The following is a 26,906-nucleotide window of genomic DNA, read 5'->3' as shown; positions in this document are numbered from 1 at the left end:
GCAATGTCTCATATAGGGCTCTCCTGGATTCTAACATACATACTTACCATCTTGCAAGTTACACAGCCCTATTAGACTGAACAGAGGATATTTAGGTCCCAGAGTCAGGTTCAATCTAGACTTTGAGCTCTAGGTCAGAGAGCTTGCTTTCAGTACCATCTGTACCTCAGCTATCTCCAGACACAGCATAGGACATTTCCCCTTGTTTCTCCAAGAATTGAATGACCTTCTGCATAACAGTCATTCAACGGATTCTTTCAAAGTTTTAGTTAAATGCAAAACATTTCTCAGAGTTATTTCCCACTTGATACTATCCACAAGGCTACATCTGTTATTCTTTCCTAGTATTGCCCCCTGGTACATGAAGGACAGATGATAAATCTGGGCTAGATTGCATCTGGCTTTGCATGGGCTTGCAGTGAATCAGACAAAAAGGTACAAGGAACACCTCCTGCTTCCTTGAGCATTCAGTCAAGGGGCAGACACTAGGAATAATCTCATCCCTGATTTAGTAGAGCTCTGAATGTGCACAAGTTTTGTATTTAATATTTATAGAAACACTGAGTGCCAAAAAAGGATCTAAGGCCATGGTCAGCAGTGGAGTTAGGCAACTTTTTTTATGAATTTCATTCAGAAATACAATCCAGAAGAGACTAAAAATACTAGGATAGGTAATTTGGATTTCTTGATTGGATTTACTCCACACTTCAAAACAAAAACAGTAAGTAAAACATTTCCCTTCCCCCTCAAATAAGAATAATACAATGGCAATAAAATTATTCTGTTTCAGTTGTCCTTGTCTCTTGATATTTTTTTTTTTTTCATTTGACTAGCAAATTAAAAAAGAAAACAGAACAAACCCACACAACTTTTTTACACAGTACAGGCAATGAGAAAGGCCAGTGTTTAACACAAATTGTACCCTTTGAAAAGAACAAAAGAATCCAGCACAATAAAGGCCCACCCCTGAATATACCAATTTCATCCCTGTCATACACCAATACCACCACTCACACTATATATTAAAATTCATTATACCATCTTAACTTCGTTCTCTTAACGAGAGGTCAGTCCAAAGCTTGCTTCCATTATTAATCAGAAACATTTTAATTTTAATAAGATCACAATTGTCCATGGCTACTACTATTATCCAATTGATCTTGTACCAGTATTTTCTTTAAAGGAATTCATTCCCCTTGGTGTTTATTTTCTAACCTATGTCTATCGTGCCATCATCTACTTTCACAGACTTGTTCTCTAGTTCTCCAGACAGAGCCACAAGGCTCAGTCTCCCTTTTTTCCTTTTTTTTTTTTTTTTTTTTTTTTAAAAAAAAAAAAAAAACTTATTTTACAAAAGTGCTTTAATGTGATTATTATAGTAACCCTTTTCTTTACATGTTCCACTCACATTCCACTCACCTTGAATGGTGAGTATAACTAAACTCAGGATTCTAGATGAAGTTTCATTTGTGTCTTGTGCAATGGCATTACTGCTTCTTTACTCCAGGATGTGGTTCTGTGCTTCCAAGGGCCAGTAACATTTAACTTATCACAACAAGTCATATTTGTTGGAAGGCCTCATGCAGAAGTGATGGAGTCAATAAGGAAAAAAAAAAAAAAATCATTAGAACTGAGTGTACTCCTGAGGAGTTAGAGGAAACTATTATAATAAGACTATTAACTTCGGGTTAAAAGAAAAAAAAAAAATGCTGTTGGTAAGGCTTTGGGTCAGATAAGCTAGATTAAAACAATATTTGTTTTAGCCTTGGGAAAATACAACTAGCAAACTGGGAAATAAAAGTTATTACAGTTGGAAATGGATAAATATAAAGAAATTAGTTAAGTAGTTCAAATAATCAAGGATGGAAACATTTCTGCATTGTGTTTATGAGGGTAAAATTGAAAGCAGGTGATAGACATTCTTAAGTTTTTTCCTTACTCCTTTCAATATCCTTTTGGATTGATTAGCCACTAGTGATTCTAATCAGGATATAGTGCCCACTACAGTTTAACTTCATCCCTCAAACAGAATAATTTGAGTGCATAAAGCTTTCTGTCTTGACACTGAAACTTTTGAGACATGTTACCATTGCTGTTCAGCATTACTTGTACTGAAATCAAGACCAAAGTAATTTAATTTGAGGGCAAAAGTTGTAGTACTTTTAATATCCTTAGAAAAAGGTGGGTTTTCACTTTTCCTTATTTAATTTTGTAATTGCATTGTCAGTAAGCACACTGTCAAACTTAATGCTCCATAAAAGGTTCATTTCAGTTCGACTTCTGGAAATCTTTATTTTATTCTACAAGAAGTGAGGCTGTACATCCTTTGCAGTTTCCCATTTGTATTGGTTATTTATCCAGCTTTGAGCTTTTCTGCAATGTCTTCTAGCTCTCATACATGTTCAAGAATATTTCTGGACATGCAAGGCAAAGGTCTACCAGGCCTCTTTCAAATTCATCAAATATTAATCTGAGTTCTGTTGCCTGTATATGAGCAACTAATAAATTTTGTTTATCTCACCTTGCCTCTTTGAAACTGATACATTTTATTACATGCCTCTATTTACTCTTCTACTTAAATCAAAGTCAACTGCCTTATAATCATGCAATCCAAATTTATTTTCTACAACTGACATTTTGCACAACATCCTTGCTACTTAAAAAATCCAGTTTTACAGGCAAATCAGCTTTGTTTTTTCACTGGTGGAAGCAACACAATTTCCATATTCTGAGGGAATACTTTCTTTATGAGTAGCTTGTGGTCAGAAGCTCTAGCCGGGAAAACAAAATCTGCTGCACATGATTTTCCCAAGGTACACACTGACAATACTTCGTATATTTACTCTCAAGAGTTTGGTGACATAAAACTTTTTCAGGACAGGTAAGTTCCTTTGAGACATCTGCCTCACAGACAAGGTTCCAGAATACTCCAGGGCCAAGGAGCATCTTGGGATGCTCAGAGTGGTATTGGAGGGGCTCTAATTACAGTATTCTCTCAGGTGCAGTTTCACTTCTATTACTCTTTGCTTCTTTATTTTTTTCACACCGCAAAGCAAGAACTGTTGGAGAGGATGAAACAGGAAAACCTTACAAATATGATTGCTCGGCAAAAGATTCTAACAGCATGAAACCTATGAGTGAAATAGAAATAAAAGCAAGCTTTGAGATGTAGGATGCCAAGCTGGAAGACAGTGATTGAGTTAGCTGAAGACAAGATCCCTGTTGATTGAGCAATACCCCTAACAGAAAAATGGATGCCAAAGGTCCAAGGGGAAGGGGCCCTGCCAAGGTGGCAGGGAAAAGGAGTCTAGAAAGTAGCTTTTAGGGTTTGGAATGTGGCACAGTATGGTAATGTGGTAGTCCCTATAGGCTGTATGTAAATTCTGTAGCATTTGTGTCTTGTACTGGTTGGTGAGTGTAAACTAGAATATTCAACACAGAAGGAGATATAATGTATTGTAACAAGAACTGAGGCACGCTTTTATCTGTGGCTGGCAGCTTAAGCACAGCTCTTGTACTAACGAACTATGCAATAAACCACATGTTTCAAGAGCTGCCCTGGACTCCAGAGATCTCTCTTTGCCGTTCCCTTTCTCTCTCTCACAAAGAACATGTTTCCAAAACAGGTATGTTCTCCCCATTGCTGTTCTCTCTCTCTCTCTTTTTTTTTTTTTTTTTTTTTTTTTTTTTTTTTTTTTTTTTTTTTTTTTTTTTTTTTTTACGTTTTCCTTCTCTCTTTCAAACAATGAAAACTGATATGCTTGAGTTCTAATTAATAAAGACTATGGAAATAATCAACTAACATATATGAATTATCAGCTTTTTACTAGCCATTCTGTAACAAAGTAATTTCAAAGCTGTTTCCAGTTCCCTCACATGCCAGATGAAGCTGCATACTGAATAAAAGACGGGTGACTGTGAGATGCAGAAGGAGTGGCAGTAATACATTTGTCTTACTTATTTTCATACTAGACTTACACAAAGAAGGTCCTCTAGAACTAATTTAACAAATGTTCTGCTCTTTTGCAATGCTTTGTAATCTAAAAGGAAAATTTCTATTATGCTTTTTCTCTGAGGGTCTTTGTGGTTTCAGCTAAATAATTTTTCTTTGGAAACCATGAGATTCAGGGAAGATCCCATTATTGTTACATGGACTGTGTGGTTTCACACACAGTACTATTGGTACTGAATGAAAGACTCAATGCATTTCATCAATATAAGTGCACGTGAGTGCTTTTTAGGACAACATTGGGGGGTCATATCTTTGTAGGGGATATTAGCAGAACACTAGCTATGTTAAGAAGAGTTCAAAACAGATTAAAACCTCATATCCAAAGACTATGTTTTGCTCAGTGAATACTCCCCCTTTCATTTTAAATGATCCCTTCATCCTGACTGAAAAAAGAGCATTTAAATGCATACTCAGTTTTCTGTCAGTATGCATGTACCAGTCTGAAAGCAGGATAGTGAATCACATTTCCCAGAATTAGAGGTGGTGGTTATTTGGGGGCATTGCTTCACTGTAACTTCATTTCTTTTCACTTCCCATGTGGGGTCCAGATTTAGATTTCTGCAATTCTAGTGTAGCACTCAGTCTTTCTAATAAGACTTCAGCCTAAGTAAAAGCACTCACAAGCAGATTTTTATCTTCCTGTAAATTAACAATTCTGCAAGAAAGTCAAATGGTTCTGCTAAGCACACAAAACTGGCCAGGCCTGAAAATTAACTTTCTAGTCATTGCTCCAACCCATATGGCACTTGACAAGCTACAACACTCAGAAATAAACCATGTTAATTATCACATGACTATTATTTATATCTCTATTTCTTGAAACACTGTTCAGTTATTAAAGATAGTGAAAAATGGCACTATCCAGAATGAATATGAAATGAATATTCATAACACAGCTAATTGTCACTGACATCTCAAATTTCATTATAATTTCTGTTTTGCTTAGCACTTTCTCACACTTGGAATAAGCCCATCACTGTGCTATTCAATTACCGAGTATAACACAAGTCCAGACAAAATTACATATACACAGTAGGACTCTACATTCCATAATCAGCAATATAGTAGGGATGTTTAGAGAACTGCTTCTTATATAAGTATAGATGCATTTATGTAGCATACCAGATCTTAATTTGCTTAACAGAATCTCTCTCCCTTTTTTTTTTTTTTTTTTTTTTTAAACAAGGCATTGTGTGTTTTAATTCACAGCAAATCTAGCAATTCAAGAGGTTTTAAACTTGTTAGTGTAACTAAAATCAACTTTTCCCTTCTATTGGGACATTATAATAGGCTTTATTTATTTACTCAGTGCATTTCATCACTCCTTCGAATGTGCAAGTAGGAAAGTGCAACTAAACAAAAAGGCTTACAAGTGAGCCATTCTAATGTTTATCGAGACCATTATTTTTCTTCCAGGCTTGTTAAGCTCTTAAATATGCATTTGTATCAAGCTAATGCAGCCCATGCTTTTTGTGTAATATCACCTACTTCACATCCACATAGACAATAAGGGAGCTTAATTTAAAAATGACTATGGTTATAATGCTGGCTATACAAAACCAAAGGGAGATTATTTTAGCTTTAAAAATTGACTTGGGGAAAATTAACACAGTGAACAAGCATATTAAATACTAACTGCTTCAAACCATACTGATTTTTGCTGCTTCTAAAGTAAGGGCTATCTAATTTAAAATATCCCTCAGAGTTAAATGATCACTTCTCTTAGAAACACTTACCTTTACAATCACTATTATTTGAACTGCATTTAAAAAGGAGCTGTTTATTGACAGCTGTTTAGAGTCGAAAGTTTTGACCTGGGCACTGTGATGAGGAAGTCTGTCACAGGTGGGAAAGTAGTCATTTGGGGAGAAGAATGGTTTGATCATGACGTATTTGCTAGAATTCCTGGGACTGTGCATCAATAAATCCCCTTTTCTATAAAGGGGAAGAAGTCATCTCCTAACTAGAGGGCAGTCAAGCCACACGGAGCTGGAGACCCAGCTGCAGAATGCCCACTGACTTATGCTTGCCATAAATGCCAGCCTCTGAAGCAGTTATTTACAAGCTCTGTGGTAGCCCTGAGATTCCCAAAGCAAGGCTGGCTGCAGCATCATGCATAAGTTCTTTCAATCAGAGCAACCAAGGCAACAGAGACTGAAGCTGACACGTCACAACCCCATTACACTTTATGGTGACTGACATTCTTTTCTGTTAATGGATACTATTAAAAAATTTAAACCATTTAAAGAAACATTTTCCTATGAAAATGTTTGCATATCTATGAAAAAATAACTTCTCTCAGCTTCTCTTGGGTGTGCTATCATAATTTTTTTTTTTTTTTTTTTTTTTTTTAACTTCTCTGCTGCAGAAGATTCACAGGGGGATGTAAGGAGGAAGGACAAAAAGAGCTGTGTGTATGAGAAAGTTTTAGACTAACTACATTTTCATTCTCTATAAAGGGTAGCATGCAAAATTTAAAAAAATCTTTAATGGGAAAAATCAGTGCAGACAGTTTAAAACTGATTTTGTCTGTATGGTATTTACAGATGCCATCCATGATTATCCTAACTTAGATAAATATTGAATAGAAAAACAACAACCACCACCATCAACAAAAACAAAACAAAAACCACAACAAACAAACAAAAAACTCAACCAAACATCATACGAAGAATCTTTCTTGAAAAAGAATTGTCTGGTGACACTTACAGGCCTAGTTAGCTGCCCCTCTCTGAAGAGGGACTAACAACTAATGACAGTCTGCCAAAGTAGTTCTGCTGGAGGTCATCTGCTTTGATGCTTGTGACATTTAAAACAGAAACATAGAAAAAAAGGTGTTAATACTGGGAAAAGAATCAGTGAACACAAACTGAAACATGACTAAGCTGCTGATCTTTATGTCTATCTACAAACAGCAGTATTTTCTTTTTCCCATGGTGCAGCTAGCTGTCTGAGACATCCTTATGCTGTTTAAACATGCTAAGTATAAACATCTATTTTAAGTGAATTGAACAATACAACAGAAAGCATGTGTTTAAATGACATTTTACACAAGATTTTAAATACGTGTTTCCTTGAACTCTATCTTTCATTATCAGTTAACCAGCTGGGACAGACTAGCTACACTGTGTGACTGCAGAAGTGTATGAAACAGGGCATAAGATTCAATGCATGGCTAAAGTACTCCCAAAGATGCTGGAGTCACTGTTAATGGCCTGGATTCATAAGGAAAAAAACCCAAACCAGACAAGGTACCTTGAAAATTCAATGGAAACATGGAAATTAGAAAAGGTTCTCTTGAGAGAACAATCAGGTTCTATAGTACCATACATTCACGGAATTTTTTCCTAATCTTTGTGGTTTGGAGATAACTTTTCACAGGCAATCTAGTAGCAAACTGGTGTTTCCTTCTTCAGTTTGAAGTCAGGCCAAGAGGAATGCAAAGATTATATTATTGAACTTTTAAAGAAAACCAAAGAATTTTAAAGGGAATGCCTAAATTTCCCTTTGGTGTGGTGGATACTGCTTTTCTGATTAGAGCAAACATTGAGTGAAGCTGCTATGAAATTCTTAATGGCCCCAAATGGACCGTACTGATCCCATTAGGGGGGGAAAAAATTGGTTGCCAGAAAAGAAATGGACAAATTAATAAATATACTGGTAGTAGTCAGAGAAAAATAATTTGCAATATTGCTAATGGAATTGCTGTAAAAAGCATGGCCTTAATCTACTAGAGAAACCCATTCAATGTGAAGACATGATTTTGACAGGGACGAAGGGGGAACAATGGGAGAGTAATTACATCCCGGTTTATGACAGATTATACTATTAAACTGGCACAGTAGTCACATTTGACCTCGCCTACAGAGTAGTTTTTTACAAAATAAGAAATCAAGAGAACAAAACATAGTACCTGTAATAATGATACAATGTACAAAAACACTATTTAATTGCAAATTTTGGTCATGGAAAACAAAGCAACAGAAAGTAATTGAGGTGATAAGTGCTTCTTTTCTAAGCATCCCTTGTTCTGCTTCATATCTACTGTATATTTGAGGTCAGAAAGCAAAATATCACTTCATCTGGAGATAAGATTCTTCTCATTCAGATTTAGGCATTGAGGTGGATGAGATTTACTTCACATGTTTGAGATACCAAATTTATGTATCTATATCTGACTAACATATCCAAGACCTCAGTCTAGCCAGTAAAAAACTGTAGTTATAGTCAGCCGTCTAAATACAGTATTGCGTTCCCATTTAAAATGCCTTCCAATTTAAAATGCCTTTTTAGAGTATTTGAGAAATTTCATGGGCCTGGTAGATATCACAGAGGACTTCAAGGACACTCTTCTGAAGCAGTAGGCAGGAGTACTCGAGACATCACTCATAAATTTGACATCTGTGCATGGACAACGGAAGCAAAGCCATTTGATCAATGGCTCCAAAGAGCTATTTATGCCTCTACAGAATGGACATTCATTCAGCAGATGAACTGAGCTGATCCCTACATGCTCCTGCAGAGGACCAGGAGAAAATCAGAACTATGAATTAAATTATGTGCATCTACTTTCTCTTATGCATACATATTAAGTGGTTGGTTAAACATTATTCTGCAGTGCACATGTTCTATAAATGAGCCAAGCCATGGATTCATTATTAACCAAGTCAACTCCCACAGCACTAACTTTTAGAATCTAGCACGTAAATCACTGGAAAGAAAGAATATTATTGTCTTGTCATATGAAGCCACTTTATTTGGAATACTTCATTCAAATGAAGGAACTAATTCTTAGAAACAGATTGGTAAATGGGAAGGAGTTCTTCAGAGAACAAAAGAATTACGAATAAATACTTAAATTTTTACTTATTAAATCACTTAAATTTTCCAAAGAACTCAGTGCTCAAACAGCCATGGACAAGTGATGGAAAGGAAGAATAATATTAACTTGCAATAGTACAACTCCTTAGAAAAGAAGGGAGTTATAGTATGCAGTACTCTGGGGTGTAATTAGAAAACAAAAAAATATAAAGAGAAACTTCCCAGTCAGTGATATATTTTAATTATTCAGTAACCTCTGAAATGGAGAAATCCCACTTCACAGGATACTGAAAAACAAACTCTTTTTTTTTTTTTTTTTTTTTTAATAGAAAATGTGCTTTAGAAGAGTGCCTTATATCAACAGGGAGAAAGATGGAATAATCTGAAAAGCTCATCTATTAGCAACACCTATGAATTTTTCCACACACTATTTATTAGTTGTCAGATATTTTGTCAGAAAAGCAACTACCCTGATAAAGAAACCAGATTTGTCAAGAGAATACCAGATAACTTACTCAGAATTCACACTGGCAGGGCCTTAGCAGTGCTGCCTTAAATCATATCTATCCACCAATATTTCTGTTTAGCACATGCTCCTTGGCTAGTACTTATTTTGGACTGGCTTTAAAGTAAAAGATTAAGGGCATTGAGTATTGATAACTAAATTAAAAGGGCCGTCTGCCAATAGCTGTAACAGTAAGTAAAGAATAAAGAGCATTGCCTGCTCTATGTCCTCTTGACCACACAGAACAATCATTAAGAATTAAGTGCTGTGATTCAGTCGCTCTCCTCCCTTTTCCCCAGGAGGCAATGCCTCACACATCACCAAGTATGCAGTACTCCGGGAATAAAGCCAAAAGGAGCAACTTGTTCTCTGAATGAGAACAGCTCAAAAATAGGTCTTACCCAAGACAGAGGGGCAGGGGGAGGGGAATGACGTTTCCTGCTATTGCTTATAATGCAAGTTTTGTAAATGGAATGAAATTTGTATTAACCCATCTTTTACTGGCTTTCTTAAATGAGGTCCAGGATTTCAGCTGAGACTTCTACAAAAATCTGTAATAAAACGGTACTTTAAAAAAATTCTTTTACGTTTGCAATCATATATATATATATATATATATATATATATATATATAAGTTAGACTTTTGTCTAGCCAGATCATGTGACAGCGACTAATAATGTGTGAGGAAATGCCTTCCACCATTCCATATCCCTCCTTCTCTTGCCCCACTATTATCTGTCCTAGTAGACATAAACAAACAAAACCCAAAACAACAACAACAACAACAACAACAAAAAAAAAAACAGACCAAACAAACAAACGAACAAAAAACCCAAACAAAACAAAACAAACAAACAAATCGAACAGCTGCATGATAGATGTCACAAATATATATGCTTTATTCATATACACCATCCTATATGTGGATATTTATGCATAGACTTGCATTAACCCTTGTAGGTAAACTGAAGAGCTAATAATAATCGCAGTAATGATTTGGAAAAACTGTTTTACAAAAAACCTAAAGTACAATTAAAAATAATAGTTGAGGAACAGAGCCCCTTGTGTTGTCTTGAGCTTGCTATCTGAGACTGGTTATACTAAAATAAGGGCACTGACTTCATTGTAGTTGAAAGCAGGAACAAACTACAATAAAACTTATGCAGTGTTTGCATCTCAAAGTTATTTAATTTATTCTTGGTAGAATGAAACACAACTGTTGACTGTCTCAGTTATATTTTCAAAGGTTTCTCTCTCTTTTGCTTACAATCAACAGCTGCATAATTTCAAATAAATGTTATTTTCCATTTGGAAAACACATTGTGATTTGGATTTTCTTTTTTCTCTCAGCTTTCATTTCTAATGATGTTCAACATTATCACCACTTTACTATTTACTCTGCTTGCAGACCAACCTGGATTATCAGAACAACACTGTTTCTGCATGTGGTTTAAAAAATTAGTTCTCTAGAGGGCTAATTGCTCTAGAGAACAAAAAATGGGGATGATATCAGAATCATTCAAAAATCCTCCTGTGACTCTAGTTTGGGTGTTTTTAGATGTCTACATTGATGACTACAAGGTAGAATAGGCTAAACACAAATGATACTGAATTCAATGGTATTATCCTGATGATTCATTTATTCAGGCATGTTTAACATTAAAAAAAAAAAAAAAAAGTCCCCAGGCTGTGGCTAATATATGAATGGCCAGATGACAGAAAAATCTACTCTTGCAGGTGAGAGCCACAGGAATACTGGGGAGGGCAGTCGAGGTTAGCAGAATTGAGCTGAGCAGCGACAAACAAGCTCTGAATCATTTCAAACTGTAGCTGAACTCCTCCTCCAGCATTCCCTCTCCAGAGGTCTGGCACCCTCTGAAAAGGCTTCAGTATGTGACAGATGAATCAGAGAGTATTCCTTGAGGGATTTCCACTGTTGCACGGCTCCTCTTTGTCTCTTGTTCCCTCTAGCGTAACACAGTACATGCAGTTGTCACGTTCAAATATTCAGACCCTGGATTTACACACAAATACAGATGTTTGCATCTGCATAATGAATGCACCTCCAGTTTTAAGGGTATGCTCAGAATGACTCCAGCATTTTATGTCTGATTAAATTAGGAGGTTGTGCATTGTGACTGTATATAAACTTCATGGAACAGTTCTCAGATCAACAGTCTGTGAATTTTAACCATTAGATACAATGTCTTTCAGCTGCTCCAATATTTTATTTTTATTCTTTTTTTAATACTCTACACACTGGAATAGGACATATCTTAGTTATCTTTTACTATGAAAAACAGTATTACAGCAGATGCAAAATGGAATATTTGAACTTTTTTTTCTTGACTGAATAGATTTCCTGATACCTGACTTTTAAATACCTCAGAACAAACTGGACACTAAGCTTGCATTGCAGTCACTGGAAGGGGGAAAAAACCCTCATCCAGAGAGCAATCAATATTTTTTTACAGTAAGCATCTGAGGTAGGTCAGCACATTGGTAAGTGTTCATTTCTCTGTGTAATTTACAGGTAGAAGCTAGGGTAGATATCTGAAGCTTGTATATCTACATTTTGATGTCTGTTGTCAGAGAAATCAGCACAAACCCAAATGACAAATGCAGGTTAAAAAATGTACCTCTATGTTTGTCCTCTTGCCCTTTTCCCGAGACTTCATCAAGGAATCACAAAATCTCCATGGTTCAGTCTGTTGTGGACACATCTGGAAATCCTTTAGCTGAGAACAGCTAAAGCAGATTGCCCAGAGCTCTGTCCAGGTAGGTTGTGAGTATCTCAAAGAGCAGAGACTACACAATCACACTGTGCTTGACCATTCTCAAAGTTAAAAACAACAAAAACAACAACAACTCTCTCTCTATATATATTTATTTAATTTTATATATATATATATAAAAAATAAATAAGTGAAATTTCCAGTATATAAATTTGTCTCCTGTCCTTTCACTGGGAACCGCTGAGGTGAATCAGGCTCTCTCTTCTTTATAACCCTCCCATCCCAGAAATGGATAAGATCTACTTGAGCTTTTTTATCTCTAGGCTAAATAGGACAGATGATGCTAGCCCTTAATCTTTGTGGTCCTTTGCTGGACTTGCCCAAGTAAGTCCATGTCTCCCTCATACTGGGGAGACCAGCACTGGACATATCATTCCTGGTACGTCTTTCCAGTGCTCACCAGAGATGAAGGCAACTCCTTCTCACCTGCTGGCAATGCCCTGGCTGATGCGGCCCAGAAGAATCTTAGTCTTCACTGCAAGGGAGCTCAGCTGGCTCAGGCACAATTTGCTGTCTCTCAAGACTTCCTTATTCTGCAAGGCAGTTTTCCAGCCAGCCAGTCCCCAGCCTGTACAGACGTGTGGTGCTATTTTTCTTTGGCTGCAAAACACTGTATTTTCCTTTGTTAAACTTTACAAGATTAATACTTCCATTCATAATAGCCATCAATAAGTCAATGAATCAATTTTTTTTAAAGTCATTCCAATGAACTGGAATGGCAAAATTGCTTCAAAGGGCAATTCGTCCATCTGTTGCACTAAGTAATGTCTGGGAGAAAAGGACACATCTCTCTCCACATGTGTGGCCAATCACAGACTGGAAAGTATTTGATGTTTTCTATATGCTGAATATGTTTGCTTGTTTCACAAAAATTCACTCTTATAGCTTTATACATTCTCATTTCAAAAAATATGGATACTAAATTTCTACTAAATATGGTTGTGATGGTGCTCAACTCTTCTTTGATATCTGGTATTCAAAATGCAAATGCTCATCCAATAGCAGCCTTACCCCAGTCTGAGGCATGTCTTTTATTTGCTGTCTTACTTTAGGCTTTAGTTACCTTATCCACTGTGTCAAAAAGTTTTATTTTTAGTTGCAGTAATTTAAAGCTATTTCTGTAATATTTTATGCGTTTCATGTGACAAATAGTCACTATTTCTACATCCAGTCAAATTCAGTATCTTTAATAAGTCTTGATTTTTTCACACACTCCACATATATTAGGCCTGATTTTAAAGTTTCCTTAATATGAACTTTTTCAATGATACTTTACTTTAATCAGTTTTAAGAGTTCACGTCATAGTAGCTTTCAGAAAAAAGAACTTTGTTTTCTAAAGCGAATGCAGAAAAAGGGTTGTTTTTATAATTTGCGCTAGTCATTGAAAAATGTTTGTATTGCCATTAGCAGTTTAAAGTAAAATGACAGTTCATACATTAAAATCATAACATGAAACTCACTTGTAATTAAAGTATAGATTATTTTACAAAACTGTCTGGGGTCTTTAAAAAAGGAATTGAAGAATAAATATACAGGTATGCTAGTTAAAGGAACACCACAGTCAAGTGCAAAATTATATATAAAGGAAAAAAGAGGAAATAACTATTCTTGCATTCCATAGGTTTTGTAAGCACTTACGGCAAAAATTATAAATCCTGTTAATCATGAAAAGAAGCTCTGTTTCAAAGTACAATTTTATGATGGAATCATATCATACTAGACTCCTTCTGGAGTTTATTTTTTTCCCCAAAATATTGTCTTAAGAGTAATCGTCACACAAAGCACTCCATTAAGCCAGGTTCTGAAATTCCCATTCATTTTCCATCTACTGAAGTGGCCTTCAATAACCCTTTCAAAAAATGACAGAGCTCCCCCTCTGGCATGCCCTCTCTAGAGCTGTGACTCCTTTTGAAGAGAGGTCAGCTGGTGCCATATAGACCATAGAATGCCAAAAGCACGCTGTTGAGATGGGCCTATCATTTGAAGTCATGCATGCTTTTCTCCACCTTTTTGTCACCTTCTCATCTTAATTTTTTAAGGCTGCTGGGAAGCAAACTGGCCCCTGGCAAAAGTAAGGCATTCTTAACAGCCACTTTGCTGGGTTTAATTATTGCAGTGATGCAGAAGGGCTGTGTATTTGGTTTTGTATTTTTTATTGTCCTTGGTAGAATATTATTAAAAGAAAAAGCAGACGTTGTAAAATATGTCACAACATATTACAGAACTTCTATCAGGACATATATATTTTTTTTGAAGTAACTTCAAAAAGAACTTTGCACTTAAAAATGTAAATCTCTAACAAAAAGATAAATCCAGCAAACATAACTAGGAAAGGATAGTGTTTGAGGATCTTACTGTGTCTTCAACTTTATTCCAGATAAAACACATTCTGCATTCTCATATTTTAAAAAAGCCAACAAAAAACACCCCCCCCCACATACATACAACAAAACAAAACAAAACAAAACAAAACAAAACAAAACAAAACAAGAACACTCACCTCAAAACTAAAAAAAAAACCAAACCAATACCCAAAACAAAAGCAAACACAAACTGCTTCCAAAAATATTCCAAGTTTAAAAGCTTAGGCTCATAAGACCTGGTACATCCAGGTGTTTCAAACTAATCAAATTTGTTCTTGATTTGAAGACACTGCAAAGTTGTATTTTTTTATAAACCACCAATAACATTTTCACTAAATAACTTTCCCCTTGTTCTTGTTTTCTACGTTGGTGTGAACTCTACAGTGTTTTTCCTTCCAAGTCTTCCTGCAATCCACGTAAAGAGTTGCCTGTCATTGTTTCCACCTGAGCAGGACTGATTACTTTAGTGCATTTTCTTAGCCTATTGTTTTTTTTTAATGTCATAAGACATAGTTGATGCCATGGAGAAAGGTTGTTGAAATCTACTATTGCTATGCTCCTTTGTTGAGAATGCACATTATTTTACTTGGACCAAAATGGCTTGGTCAGACCAATCTAGAGTCAGATTAGGGACTGCACTTTTACTGCTGATCACAGGTGTTCTGTGGCATGATGAGCAGTTGCATGGCTGCATCCTGAGGCTGCTGCTCTCCTCGCAGCCACATGCACAGCAGGTCACAGTGCTGTGGGCAGTGGATGATTCTATTACTTTGAAATAACAATTCTTTTCTTGACACCCCTTTTTCTTTGAACTAGATGCTACAGCATCAATAACAAAACACCTTTGAATTGTATCTGGAAACATACAGCTTTCTACAAAGGCTGTCTTTACCCGTGATTAATGCCGCTTTTCTTCAGCACTCTATCTCTGAACCATTTGTCTTCTGTGTGTTTTCCTTCTCTAAACAAAAAGTGTCACTGCAAAATGCAAAAATTTTAAGAATGTGAGCAGGAAGATTTAACTGACTTTCATTTCTAACTTTCTAATTGCTGTCTGCCATGATCATGTATAGAGTTTAACATTAAAAACATGATTATAATGTAAGTTTCCATTAGATTTCCTCTTAACAAGTCATCATTTAAAGGAATGACTCAAATATAAAATCCATGCTTCTGTATGAACTGGTTTTAGCTATTCTTGAACATTTGAAATTATAATCTCAGAGAGAGCGAGAAAAAAAAAAAAAAGAAGTACTGGATCTACAGTCTTTATTTTCTGCACAGATCAACCTTCTTTTGCATCATCGTTCTGTTCCCTCATTGCCTTCAGTTTAAATAAAAGCATGATTTGGTTAAGTACATAAGACATGACAATATACTAATTCATGGGAAAGTCTATGTTAAATAATATTTTTTTCGTGACACTACTAGTGTTAACCTTAAACCAAATTCCTGTTTGTTACTGTCAGAACATCTAATCATTAGTGAGGGCCAAAGAATCATGTCCTGTTTTAATCATGATGTCAAGAAAAATGTTTCCATTTATCTGAAAACATGTCATAAGTGAGAAATTGCAGGATGCTTTGTTTTTCATAAAAGCTACTGACATAAAGTTATTTTATCTCTTATTCTTCACAAAGTAGCACCAGTTATCTCATCCTTGTGCTCATCGGCATTAGAATAATTAAGACAGTGAAAAGCAGTTAAACTTTCTAAGACCTGAAAATTGATTAAATTAAAATAAAAAAAATCTTCCCAGGTTTATTTTTATTAGATTTCTTACTAAGAAATTAAAGTGCAGGACCTGCACAGCAGTCATAGTGTTCTCTACTAAGACTTTCACTTCTGTGTGTTGCAGTGCACCCCCACACCCGAGCAGGTGTTTCTGTATTAGGAAAAGAGTTTAAGCCTCACCCCCCCGAACTGTTAAAGAAGAAAAACCAGCAACTTCTATGTTCTTCTCACCATAAATGGCCCAGTGCCAGGACAAAGGCACCTGTTGGACCCTTGAGCTGTTTCTCAAGGAATGTAGCTGTTTTCTATTGGGCAGCATGCAAAAAACCCCATACTAGATCACTGAATACTGAAGAGAGAGCATGGAGTTTCTCGGGGCTTTTTGAGGTGTCTTAGCAGGTGCAAGGGACCTCCTTGCACTGTGGACGGCTTTTATTTTTTTTTGTATAGTTTGTTATTTTTGCTTTTTTTAAAACCTTTTTGCTTTTTCAGAACACCTCCAATCAGCTGTCTTGCTAATTATTCTTAAGCCATTTCTGGGAAGTTGCTGGTCAGCCCTCAGAGCTTGATACTTCTTCATGGGGCTAAAACCACACTGGCCTCACGCAGAACAGTATCATCTGTGGACATACCATTCAGGGATGTCAGATTCATCCCTTGCATTTTTTTGCCTATACAGACTCTGAATTGTAGACTAAATATACCTGTGCTGCACCCTTTTCCATCTAAGGTATTTTGGAAGGACTATGGGTGTCTCCTACGTGATGTATTTTATTATATTTTGCCTCAAACTAGACTTCACATTATCTATAATCTATACTGTATTTCTATTCTCAGATAGTCACACTCAAGCTCCCTCTGCAACCAAAAACTTCCAGGAAACTATTAATTTACCCACATACACTAGATACTTAAAGGACGAGAGAAATCACTCACTGCTAGGGTTGGTTTTACTTCATAGAATTTAAATGTGATTCTCAATATCTACAGTTCAGTAAGTCCAATTCATTGTCTGTCTTTTTCATCCACAACTTGCCTAATGTGCAATTAAGCCATGTATCTATCACTCTACAGGAGTCTAGTCAACAACTGAAAACTAAACCCATTTATCATATTTAATTAGGCAATTTAACCATGCTGATTTCAGGATTGTACTTCTTTCTGATTCACATTTGAAAACAAAACGTAGACTGTTTAGAAAGAAACTGTCACATTGAAAGGCCGCTGAAGGAGCTCTCCAAATCATAGTATCACTTTTTCCTGATATATCAGCTCTTGAGGAGATTTCTCCATCACTCTAGGAAGATAGGGACTGAACAGATAAATCGTGATGTTGAAGTCCAGGAAAGTGTGGGATTTGAATTATACAGCAAGCCAACGGTACTGAGAATTTAAAATAGAATCTACTTCTGTTGCCTTTCCCACATAAAGGTCTTTGGGCTTGGCTTAGGTTCAATGGAAAGAGATATTTTTTAAGAGTCATTAGTGAACCAGCATAGTTTTGGTATATACAACTTACATATGCGGTTTGTTCAGTTTACAGTTTACAGAATTGAAAGAAGATTGGAGGTGGCTATAACCTTGTATTGCATGTGGATAACCACATGGCTCACCCAACTCACCAGAAAAAGCCTCAAATTCTATGACTGAACACTAGGTAATAATGTTCTTAAAAAATATTTTCAAAATTTAAAGTACTGAAAATGTATGGCACCTTCTAACCTCTCAAGTCTGTTCTTCCTATTCAGGAAGAACCAATGAAAAAGCAAAAATTTATTGGAGCCAAGATAGATTCCTTGGAAGTGATTTACATCAGTCTGTATCTCAAAGAAGATATTCCTGGGTAAATACTGATAAAGCAAACCTAGGTATAATTTTAGGCAATTTCAAACAAGAAATGTAGTTATCCAACATCAAATCTTCTTCTCATGAGTCAATCTGTGAAGTTACAAAGCATTAGTAATGGTATATTGTTAGATTAAAAAAAAAAAAAATACATGTTAGAAGAAAAGTAGGAAGTTCAACTTTTTTTTTCACCTTGGTTATGAAAACAATAGTTTGTACTTTTGGAGAGTCATCTCAGAAAATTCAGTCACCAAATGGTTTTCTTTTGTTTAGGAGCTGTATGACTGGCTGATTCTTAATAAGTGCAAAAAATAACTGTAGGCAAACAGCAGTACTAAGCTTGCAGTGCACAGAAGTGAGCTGAAAAACAGATGCCAGCCCTCAGTTCTTCCTGTATAATTTGTACATGGCAACAATAGTAAAGTGATTCCTTAAGCATATTTTCTAGCTTATTATTCACTACTGTCTTATTTCATGTGGCACTTCAAAATGCTCTTTTATACCTAGGTTGCTAGAACAGGATATCAGCAGCTTTTTCCTAGTGCATAAAATTGAAAGGCAGCTACTTAGAGGAGGCACCATTAAAAATCTGAATTTGCCAGCAGTTAAAAACCAATTCTACACCTAGAATAGAAAAGCAATTATGTTATGCTGCTGTATTTAGAAATGTTGACAAGTCTTGCTCTCTTAAGGCTGACTTCTGTTCATCAGAAGAAGCACAAAAACAGTGCAAGTATGTAAGGTAGAATGAAAAATTTTATCTTCAAACAATAAAATCCATTACATTTCAAAGATAATTTCATTTTCTAAAACATTTTGTTAGTTCTCCTAATTTCAGAAATTAGTTTGGAATCACATATTTTTTTTCTGCTCTGTGGAAGCAATCCCAGTGTTTGACCTGAAGTACTTAATCCCACTGTTCAGCTTTAAAATAAACACCACTAACAATTCCTGACTATACAGTGCTCAAGGGGGATGAAAATCAAATGGCTTAACATTCTAATTTTTTCCAGAATACAATCCTGCTGCCTCAGGTGAAATCAAAATAAATCTCCAGTACTGCAAAGAGTATGTGTGTTCTACCATACAGATGTGTCTTAATGGCACAGCTTACACTGCAGCATGTGGAGCATTTACTGCCCATCTTGCGCATTTGTTAAAATAGAAATATACCTGGCTTTTTTGAGGTAGACTCAAAAGATTAGGAGGATAAAATTATTAAGTGCTCTGCCTTTTGTCACTGAAAAAGGTCTTATATTTTAAGGGACCAGTGAGCTGACTAGATTCCTATATTGTTGCACATAAGCTGGATTTGCACTAACAATACAGTACTGATTATAACTTAAAACAAGATTTACTTTCCTGTAGAAGATCATCCCTCTTTATTTACTGAGCTACGCACTTCACAGACATTGCCTTGTCTAGCATGAAAGAAAAGAGCTTGTATTGAAAAAGGCTGCTGATGAATGAAGAGATATCTATGCTGTAATGTATTTAAATTATTTACCACTTATGAATTTAAAATGGTTGTAAGAAACACACTTTTGTGAAGAATTGATACTAATGTTGTCAGTTACGATATATGGCCTTTGGGAAAGTAGTGATAAAGTTCTGTACTCCTGTGTTGTCCCAAATTGGAGCATGGATGGATGTCAGCTTGATCAATTATATTCAGGTGAGAATTTCATCCTAAAAGTTGAAATATCTGGGTTTTTCTTAATATTCAAAGTACTCAAAACTTGTATTTTTATCTATGTGAAGAATGTAATTCATAGAATCATAAAATCTTTGTTAATCCAAGGAATACAAAATATTCTTTAAAAGCCACAGCAATTGCAATTAAAAGGTAAAAAATATTAACTTTATTTTGTTTGCTAGAAGTGAGAAAACTTACTTGATGCTGTAACAGTGTAAGGTCACTGGAGGCTGAGATCCTCTAAAATTCAGGGGGTTTAAAATATATTTTTTTTCTTTTATTGCTACAGCAGCCTCTCTGTTATTAAAATACTAATCTATTACTCAAATGATGTGTTATTAAAATAATGGTATTTCTTTTACTTTGTCAATACAAGGTTTGTCTTTGAAGTTCAGCTAGACAGAAATAGTTAAATTAAGAAAGGAAATTTTCAGGAATTCAGGAAAAGGGTCTCCACATTAGCCTGAATATAGAGCTCATTCTATCCCTTTTTAAATGTAACTTCTGTTTCTAGATACAAAACTGGCACAGAGAAATCTCATTAGCAGCACAACTGTGGACTTGGGTACCTGAAAAAATTACACAAATCATAAGAAAGAAAATCCAGTCTCATTCATTTGATTTCGTAGATGAAACAAGGAACAGATTCCTAAGAGAAAACTCCAACTCTATGAAGCCCTCATTCAGGCTAGTTTTCATGAGCACTGGCATGAATTAAATCAAGACAAGATCTAAAAATTTGGCTCGGTAGAATTTGTAATTATCTGTGCCAAGGTCTGGCTTTTCTGTCTCTTTGAAGAATATCAATCTTTCTACATGTTTTGCATGTTTGTGTTTCTCTTCAATACCAAATGTTTACAAATCTGTAGTAACATTCAAAATGTTACTCATTCTGCAAGTGTAGTTTGGACTTAACTGATGGCAGGAGTGGTAGCTATTTTGGATATTTCGGGTCATGGAAGAGAATGATGAATTTCAGTTTCATGAGTGTCCTTGTGTAGAAATTCCATGGAGCAGTTCCTATGCACATAAGTAGATAGGAATAACAGTAACGATGTTTGTGACTCTGACCTTCATTGGTCTTAATCTGAAAGTCTGCCTAGACAGGCATTTCAAATGTCATAATTTGATGGCAAATGCTTTTTTGCAAGGTAGAGAAAAATATTTCCTCTTGTTATTTCTCTGCATGAAAGTGAGACTGATCCCCATGAAATGTTGAGCCCCATTGAGGAGGTCTTTCAATTCCTTATATCTTAACTGCAAGCTGAATATTTCACACAGTCTTACTTTTGATCTGGTAGATTAACTTATATCTCTTATTGACTTTCTCACAGTTAAGAGTAGCCATCTAAAGATACAGATATTCCTAAAATAAAATCAGGATGGACAGGGTAGATGACAATATTCTCTAAGCAGTCCTTAAGAATTCTGCACAGGTTTTTCCCTACTGTTACTGCAACACTAAGCATGTAGAAAATATCTCTCATGGACTAATGCGCTGAATTTTTCTATTACTCCTGCCCCCCCCCAAAAAAAAAAAAAAAAAAAAAAAAATCCAAGTGTGTGATAAATTGTAAAATTATGCTGAAGTCATGAGATACTCCCACTGCAAAACTAAAAGCTTAACTACTGCATCGATTTTAATGCAGAAATGTGTTCTTTATACTAAAAATAGGAAAATTTAAACTTAGAATCTTAGAAAGGAATACCACTTGTAGAACTAGACTCCTGTATGTAATATGTATTGTAATGTGAAGCTTTTATACACATCAATGATACCTAAAAACCTCATGGAGAAAATACTAACAGCCTGCACCCAATCATAATTGTTCTCTCACGTTCTTAATTACTAAAAGTCATAGTAATATTTTTAATTTTACAAATGAAGTTTCTCCTATCAGCTTCTAAGAAGTAGAAGACATGATATTTTTAATGTAACTGTGTTCCTACCCAGCTGACTGTTAAATCAGATCATAAAGAAATATACAATGTACATGAACTCTTGTTTCATAGCATTTACATTTCTTCCATGCCTGCAAAGGAATTCCCAATCCAGTCAAAATGCTGATAATCTTCAGTTTGGAGATTGGGTTTATTTAAAGGACATCTAGATTTTAAAAAGTAATAAAGGTTAAAAAATACAAAAAAAGAAACTTATGAAAACTAGCTAGCTGGCAGCCCAAAAAATTGCAAATATAAATGGAGAAATTTCATCAATTGTGCTTCTAGAAACCTCTGACTTTTTTTCTCTTGCAAATAGATCACTTCTTGGCCACATGATTTTTAACCATAAATGTAAGTAACTTGCAACATGAGCACATCCAACATCACCTCTGGTAAAATACATGGTAACACAAAGAATAAAACCCCTGCTACAGAACAATTGTGACTGGTTGACTAACTCTGAATAGGAAAAAGTTCAGGGGGAAAAAAGAAAAAAAGGAGAAAAAATAAAGAAAAAAAAGAAAAAAGAGGAGAATTAGTATGGCCAAAATAAGATAATATCTATAGGAATAAAGAATGAATGGCATTGATACAGGATCTTATACTAGATTCTGGGGTACAAAATTCTGCTGTGTGACAGGGCTGAATATCAATTTCCTGTTAGAGATTTATCTAAAATGCATATAAAAGGAGAATCTTCACTACTGAGTCAATAGAGCACTGCAGTCCAAGACACAGCTAATTTTGGAACAATCTGTTCAGTTCTACTAAAACTGTCATCTAGAAGATCACCAATACAATGGAGACAATATCAGAAGGTATTAGAGAAAATAATTAAAGGAATGAAAACAGACCTTCTTTGCAATTCAGAGAATCCAACTTGCCTCATGAAAGGAAAAGATTAATGGGAAAGAAGGGACTTAAAAACCTGTATAGATCTTTACAGGCCATGACTGTCTTGCATTTTCCTATCCAGAAAACAAAGGTATAATAAGATCCCATGACTGGCAGTGAAGGCATCGATGATAGACAAGTTTGCCTCAGGAGTGTAGTTAAAATTTCTAACCAATTTCTTTTAGAAACATTTATGTGGTATTACTTTTGAGTCTCCCAACCTGATGATTTAAAATAATGCATTTTAGAGCATTTTTTAATAACATGATGGTATTTTCCAAACTAATAACCTACAGAACAACTTAATTGATAATTAGTGTTTCTAATATTAGAGGGTAAATTACTTCAGTGAATGATTCAAAGAAAATACAAGGTTAATTCACCAACAGCCTGAGTAAAAAACAAAACAAAACAAACAAACAAACAAAAACCAACAAAAAAACCCCACCCAAAAAAGAGTATCTTAAACCCCTATTTCATGAACAGATCTGTGATTTAAACACATTTTTGAAAAGAACTCCTAAATGAAGATTAATTTCTCTTTGGTCAAGAAGCATGTTTCTTCATTCATGAGTTCCCATTTCTTTAAGAACATAGCATCCATTCTAATTTTTCCATTTGGGAACGTCGTATGCTGAGTTAAAATCTTGCCTATTCTGGCTTTTTATCTGTAGACTGTGGACTATGGATAATTTGAACAGCAAAATCTCCTGTGTCTTGGGAAGTACTTGTTTGCTTTTAAACTCCAGTACACTCACTGCAATCATGCACTGAAGCACCATATTTAAAACATGGAATGCTGGGTGTATTTAATGGATTCAATTCCATTTGCTGGTTAAAGATTAAGAAACCAAAAGATGGCATCTATTAACAATACTGTATGAAGAAAGGAATCACTGCAGACGGAAGTAAGTCCCACTGGGGGCCTAACAAGCACCTGCCATTTTCACATAGTGAGAGATCAATCAGTCTCTGTATGCAGCAAGATGACATGTCAAAAGCTGAACCATAAGGGGGAGAGAAGAAAAATGGTCAGTTCCCCAAACTGTGTGCTCTGCAGTAATAAAATGCTGTTCTCTAAACACTTATACTCTCCTTGCAATTGTGATATCCTGGTCAAGATCAAAATTGGCAGTGAAACCCCATGCTGATATACAGAAAAAAAAAGGGTATCCAAAATGTACTATAAAATGAATTCTCTCTATTAATGTGTAAATTCTTCACATTATGAGAAAAATAAGTTCCAGTGTTTTCAAACTGACAGTTGTGGAGTACAAACAACCAGGGTATTTTCCTCATGTACAAAACTGTGTTTCCAATTTCCAGACTTCAGTTCATTGCTTATTTGATTTCTGGTTGCCATGGAGGATTGAGTTGGTCAATGGAATACTAAAACTTTCTAAATATGCATCAAAAACACAACAGTGACAACTGGAAATGAAAACAAGAGAGTTCAAACCTGGTATTTGTCTATTTGCTTGAAAGTGTTGTACCAACATGGCTAAAAGTTCACTTATCAAGCAGAGTAGCCAAAAAAATCACAGAAACTTGCAGATAATTTAAGGTCCTACCAAAAGTCAAGGCTGTTACCAGTTTGGGCATGTGGGTACATTTACATGTTAAGGTAAGGAAAACCAGCCTCAATTTGCAAAGATGAGAAACCATGAGTGAAATCTCTAGACATTACTGTACTTTCCTAGGAAATCAAGTACTCAAACTCATCTTAAGAGCTGACATGATTAAAAAAAAAAAAAATTATCTGGGATTCTAAGGCAAGCACTTAGATCATGAACTTCTTATACAATTGGCCGAGATTTTTAAATCTTTTCATGTTCTCTCTCAAGTGTTCTTAAAGCCACTCTCCCACAATATGAAGTGTGATTTTTCATCAGACAGCTGTGGAGCAGTAGTACAGTAGTAAATAATACAGGATGAAAAACTTTTTGGTATACAGAAAAAAACCAAAGAGGCTTATTAGAAGTATTTATTTGCTTTTTCCCTTCACTACTGTTAAGAGCAATGATAGTTATACTAAAAATCCTCAATTAGAAACATCCAAAGCTGCCTTTCAGAGAAACAAAAGAAGTCCAAACTAGCAAAAATGAAAAATAAAGAAGACAACTAAAAATTCAAAATAATGTATTGTTCTTCATTAGTTGATTAGAAAAATACTTCTGTTTGAAACAAAACAGTGCAAATGGTCTGAGAAAACAGAGTTCTCATTCACTGGAGGTATTTTTCCAGAAGTGTTCAGTCTTACACATATATTGTCTTTAAAATATTATTAAGGTCATGGTCTGCAGAGGCTATCTGCTGAGCAAGTAATTGTAGCGTTAGCTGAAGAGAGATTCAAAGATGGCTATAACTATTACAGCAAACTTGCAGAAGAAAAAACATGAATTTCTTATAAACAGACAGGCTTTTAAATAGTTAGTTCAGTTCTGCCAGTTCCTGCTTTAGTGTGTTCTCTGTGACTGCAATTAGGTTTCAGCAAATCTGCCTCCCCATTAGTTTTGCTCCTCAAACACTATTGTCGATATACTTAATTTTAATACCGTGCCTTCAGTTGTCTCATAGAGACAAGTACAAAATGACACTGGGTGGACTGTACTGCTCCTCAATCTGAGGTAAAGTTCTGACTTTACTGGAGGGAACAGGTAGACTTCCTCTGATTTCTGTGGTATCATGGTTTAACTCACAGACTCTTAAATGAACACATCTCTAGGGTTTGCACCATAAATCCTGTTATCACTTAGTGCCTTGACCAAGTTCCATACATTAACTCTCAGTAAACTAACTTGTACAGTTTAAAAAACCCCCAAAACTTAAAGAAAGTTATATAGATAATCTTTAAGAAAACACAGTCAGCTTTTAATAAAGACTACAAAGATAGAAAATAAGCAAATAAAACCCAAAACCAACAAAAAATATCTTCCTACCCTCCTACAGAGTTGCATATACGAGAAGGTAAATTGAAAATAATTTCTTTCACACAAAACATGATAGATTTCAGACTGCAATGTGTAGCATCCTTGCCTATTAAATGAGAAGAAATATATTCTTTCTTTTTGGCCACAAAAATATATCCTGTACTTTTGTTTGAGAGCTAAGTATAAAAATGCTGAACAATGCTGAAATCTTCTTTTCCAAAAAACACTTCTAGGATGACATAACTTACTAACAAGTTCTGTGTATGTATTGTGTATCACTTAGGCTTACTGTGATGCAATGCCTGTGGCAGAAATTCAAAGCTATAGCTGCGCAATAATACTCAGAATACAAAATTAAATGCTTTTTTCTAGGAATAGTTGACTAAACTAATGATGCCTTGTTGGTGGTTTTTTTTTTTTTTTTTTTTTTTTTTTTTTTTTTTTTTTTTTTTTTTTTTTCCCCATAGAATTTTTCCCTGTAAGTTGCTAAGAGACTAAGTACTGATGCTTAGAGGGCGCTTGACCCACACAAAAGCCGTGGCCGAAAGTCAGGAAGGGGAAGATCACACGAGTTTTGGGGGAGGGAAGAAGACGGTGCTGGGGGAGCTGAGGGTTCTTCCTGCTCTCGGCATTGGAGAGGAGAGTCAGGCTGCTGCTTGCTGCGGGAGGAGTCCACTGTCAACACAAAGTCCAGTCCTGGGAATTCCACCATCATCTGCTCCGGCGCCCAGGAATTCGGAGCCCCTTTGCCTGCCCTGCTGGAGCTGGGCCAGCCCTGTCCGGCAGTCGCGGCTTCTTCAGCACTGCTCGCTCTGCCGGGACATCCTCCCCTTTTCCTGCCAGGACATTCCCCCCTGCCTGCTGGGGACCCTCGCCGTTCCAGCCACCAGCCCGGGAGTTTCCACCATCCCAGCTTGGTGCTCTCGGGGTCCCAAAGGAACAGACTGCTCCGGCTCTGTGAAACAAAGCCCCTCGAGGTTCCTGCTTCTGTTTATTATTAATGCTGTAGTTGTTGTTGTTTGTTTGCCTTGTTATACTTACTAGTAAAGGACTATTATTCCTTTCCCCACAGCTCAGACTGAAAAGCCTCTTTAATCTTCTAAATTAAAATAACTAGGAGGGAAGGGATTGGAATTCCCCATTCCTAGAGAGGCCCCGCCTCTCCCTAGCAGATACCTGTCTTTCAAACCAAGACATGCTTAAAATATTTAGATGTCTTACATGAAGACATCACAAAATATCCAGCTTTACCTAATCATGAAAATATTTTACTATCTACCCAGTTCTCAGTTTGATCTCAATTTTCCTTGTGTTTTTATATTAAATATCAATGTGTGTGCATTGACACTTATACACTGGGAAGCA

The 26,906-nt window shown here is 35.7% G+C and overlaps 1 protein-coding gene across 9 annotated transcripts in view; it reads right to left on the bottom strand.

Moving 5' to 3' along the window:
- Positions 1–26,906, bottom strand: part of TAFA5 (TAFA chemokine like family member 5) — a 421,054-nt gene that overhangs the window by 29,410 nt on the left and 364,738 nt on the right. The window contains exon 4 of one of the 9 annotated variants that reach the window (XR_005700533.1): positions 1,420–1,577. The exons of 6 other annotated variants lie outside the window; for them this stretch is intronic. Coding sequence is in view for 2 of the 3 variants with exons in the window: in XM_040062244.1 (XP_039918178.1) it covers positions 12,721–12,744 (24 nt within the window). In the remaining variant the exon portion in view is untranslated. Of the gene's footprint in view, positions 1–1,419; positions 1,578–6,781; positions 6,812–12,690; positions 12,745–26,906 lie in introns of those variants that run through there. 2 more of the 9 variants (XM_040062246.2, XM_040062244.1) reach the window with 2 other exon arrangements.

Source organism: Hirundo rustica, chromosome 4, assembly GCF_015227805.2.
Source record: "Hirundo rustica isolate bHirRus1 chromosome 4, bHirRus1.pri.v3, whole genome shotgun sequence".
NCBI classification, from domain to species: domain Eukaryota; kingdom Metazoa; phylum Chordata; class Aves; order Passeriformes; family Hirundinidae; genus Hirundo; species Hirundo rustica.
This window is presented reverse-complemented; position numbering and strand designations above follow the sequence as displayed.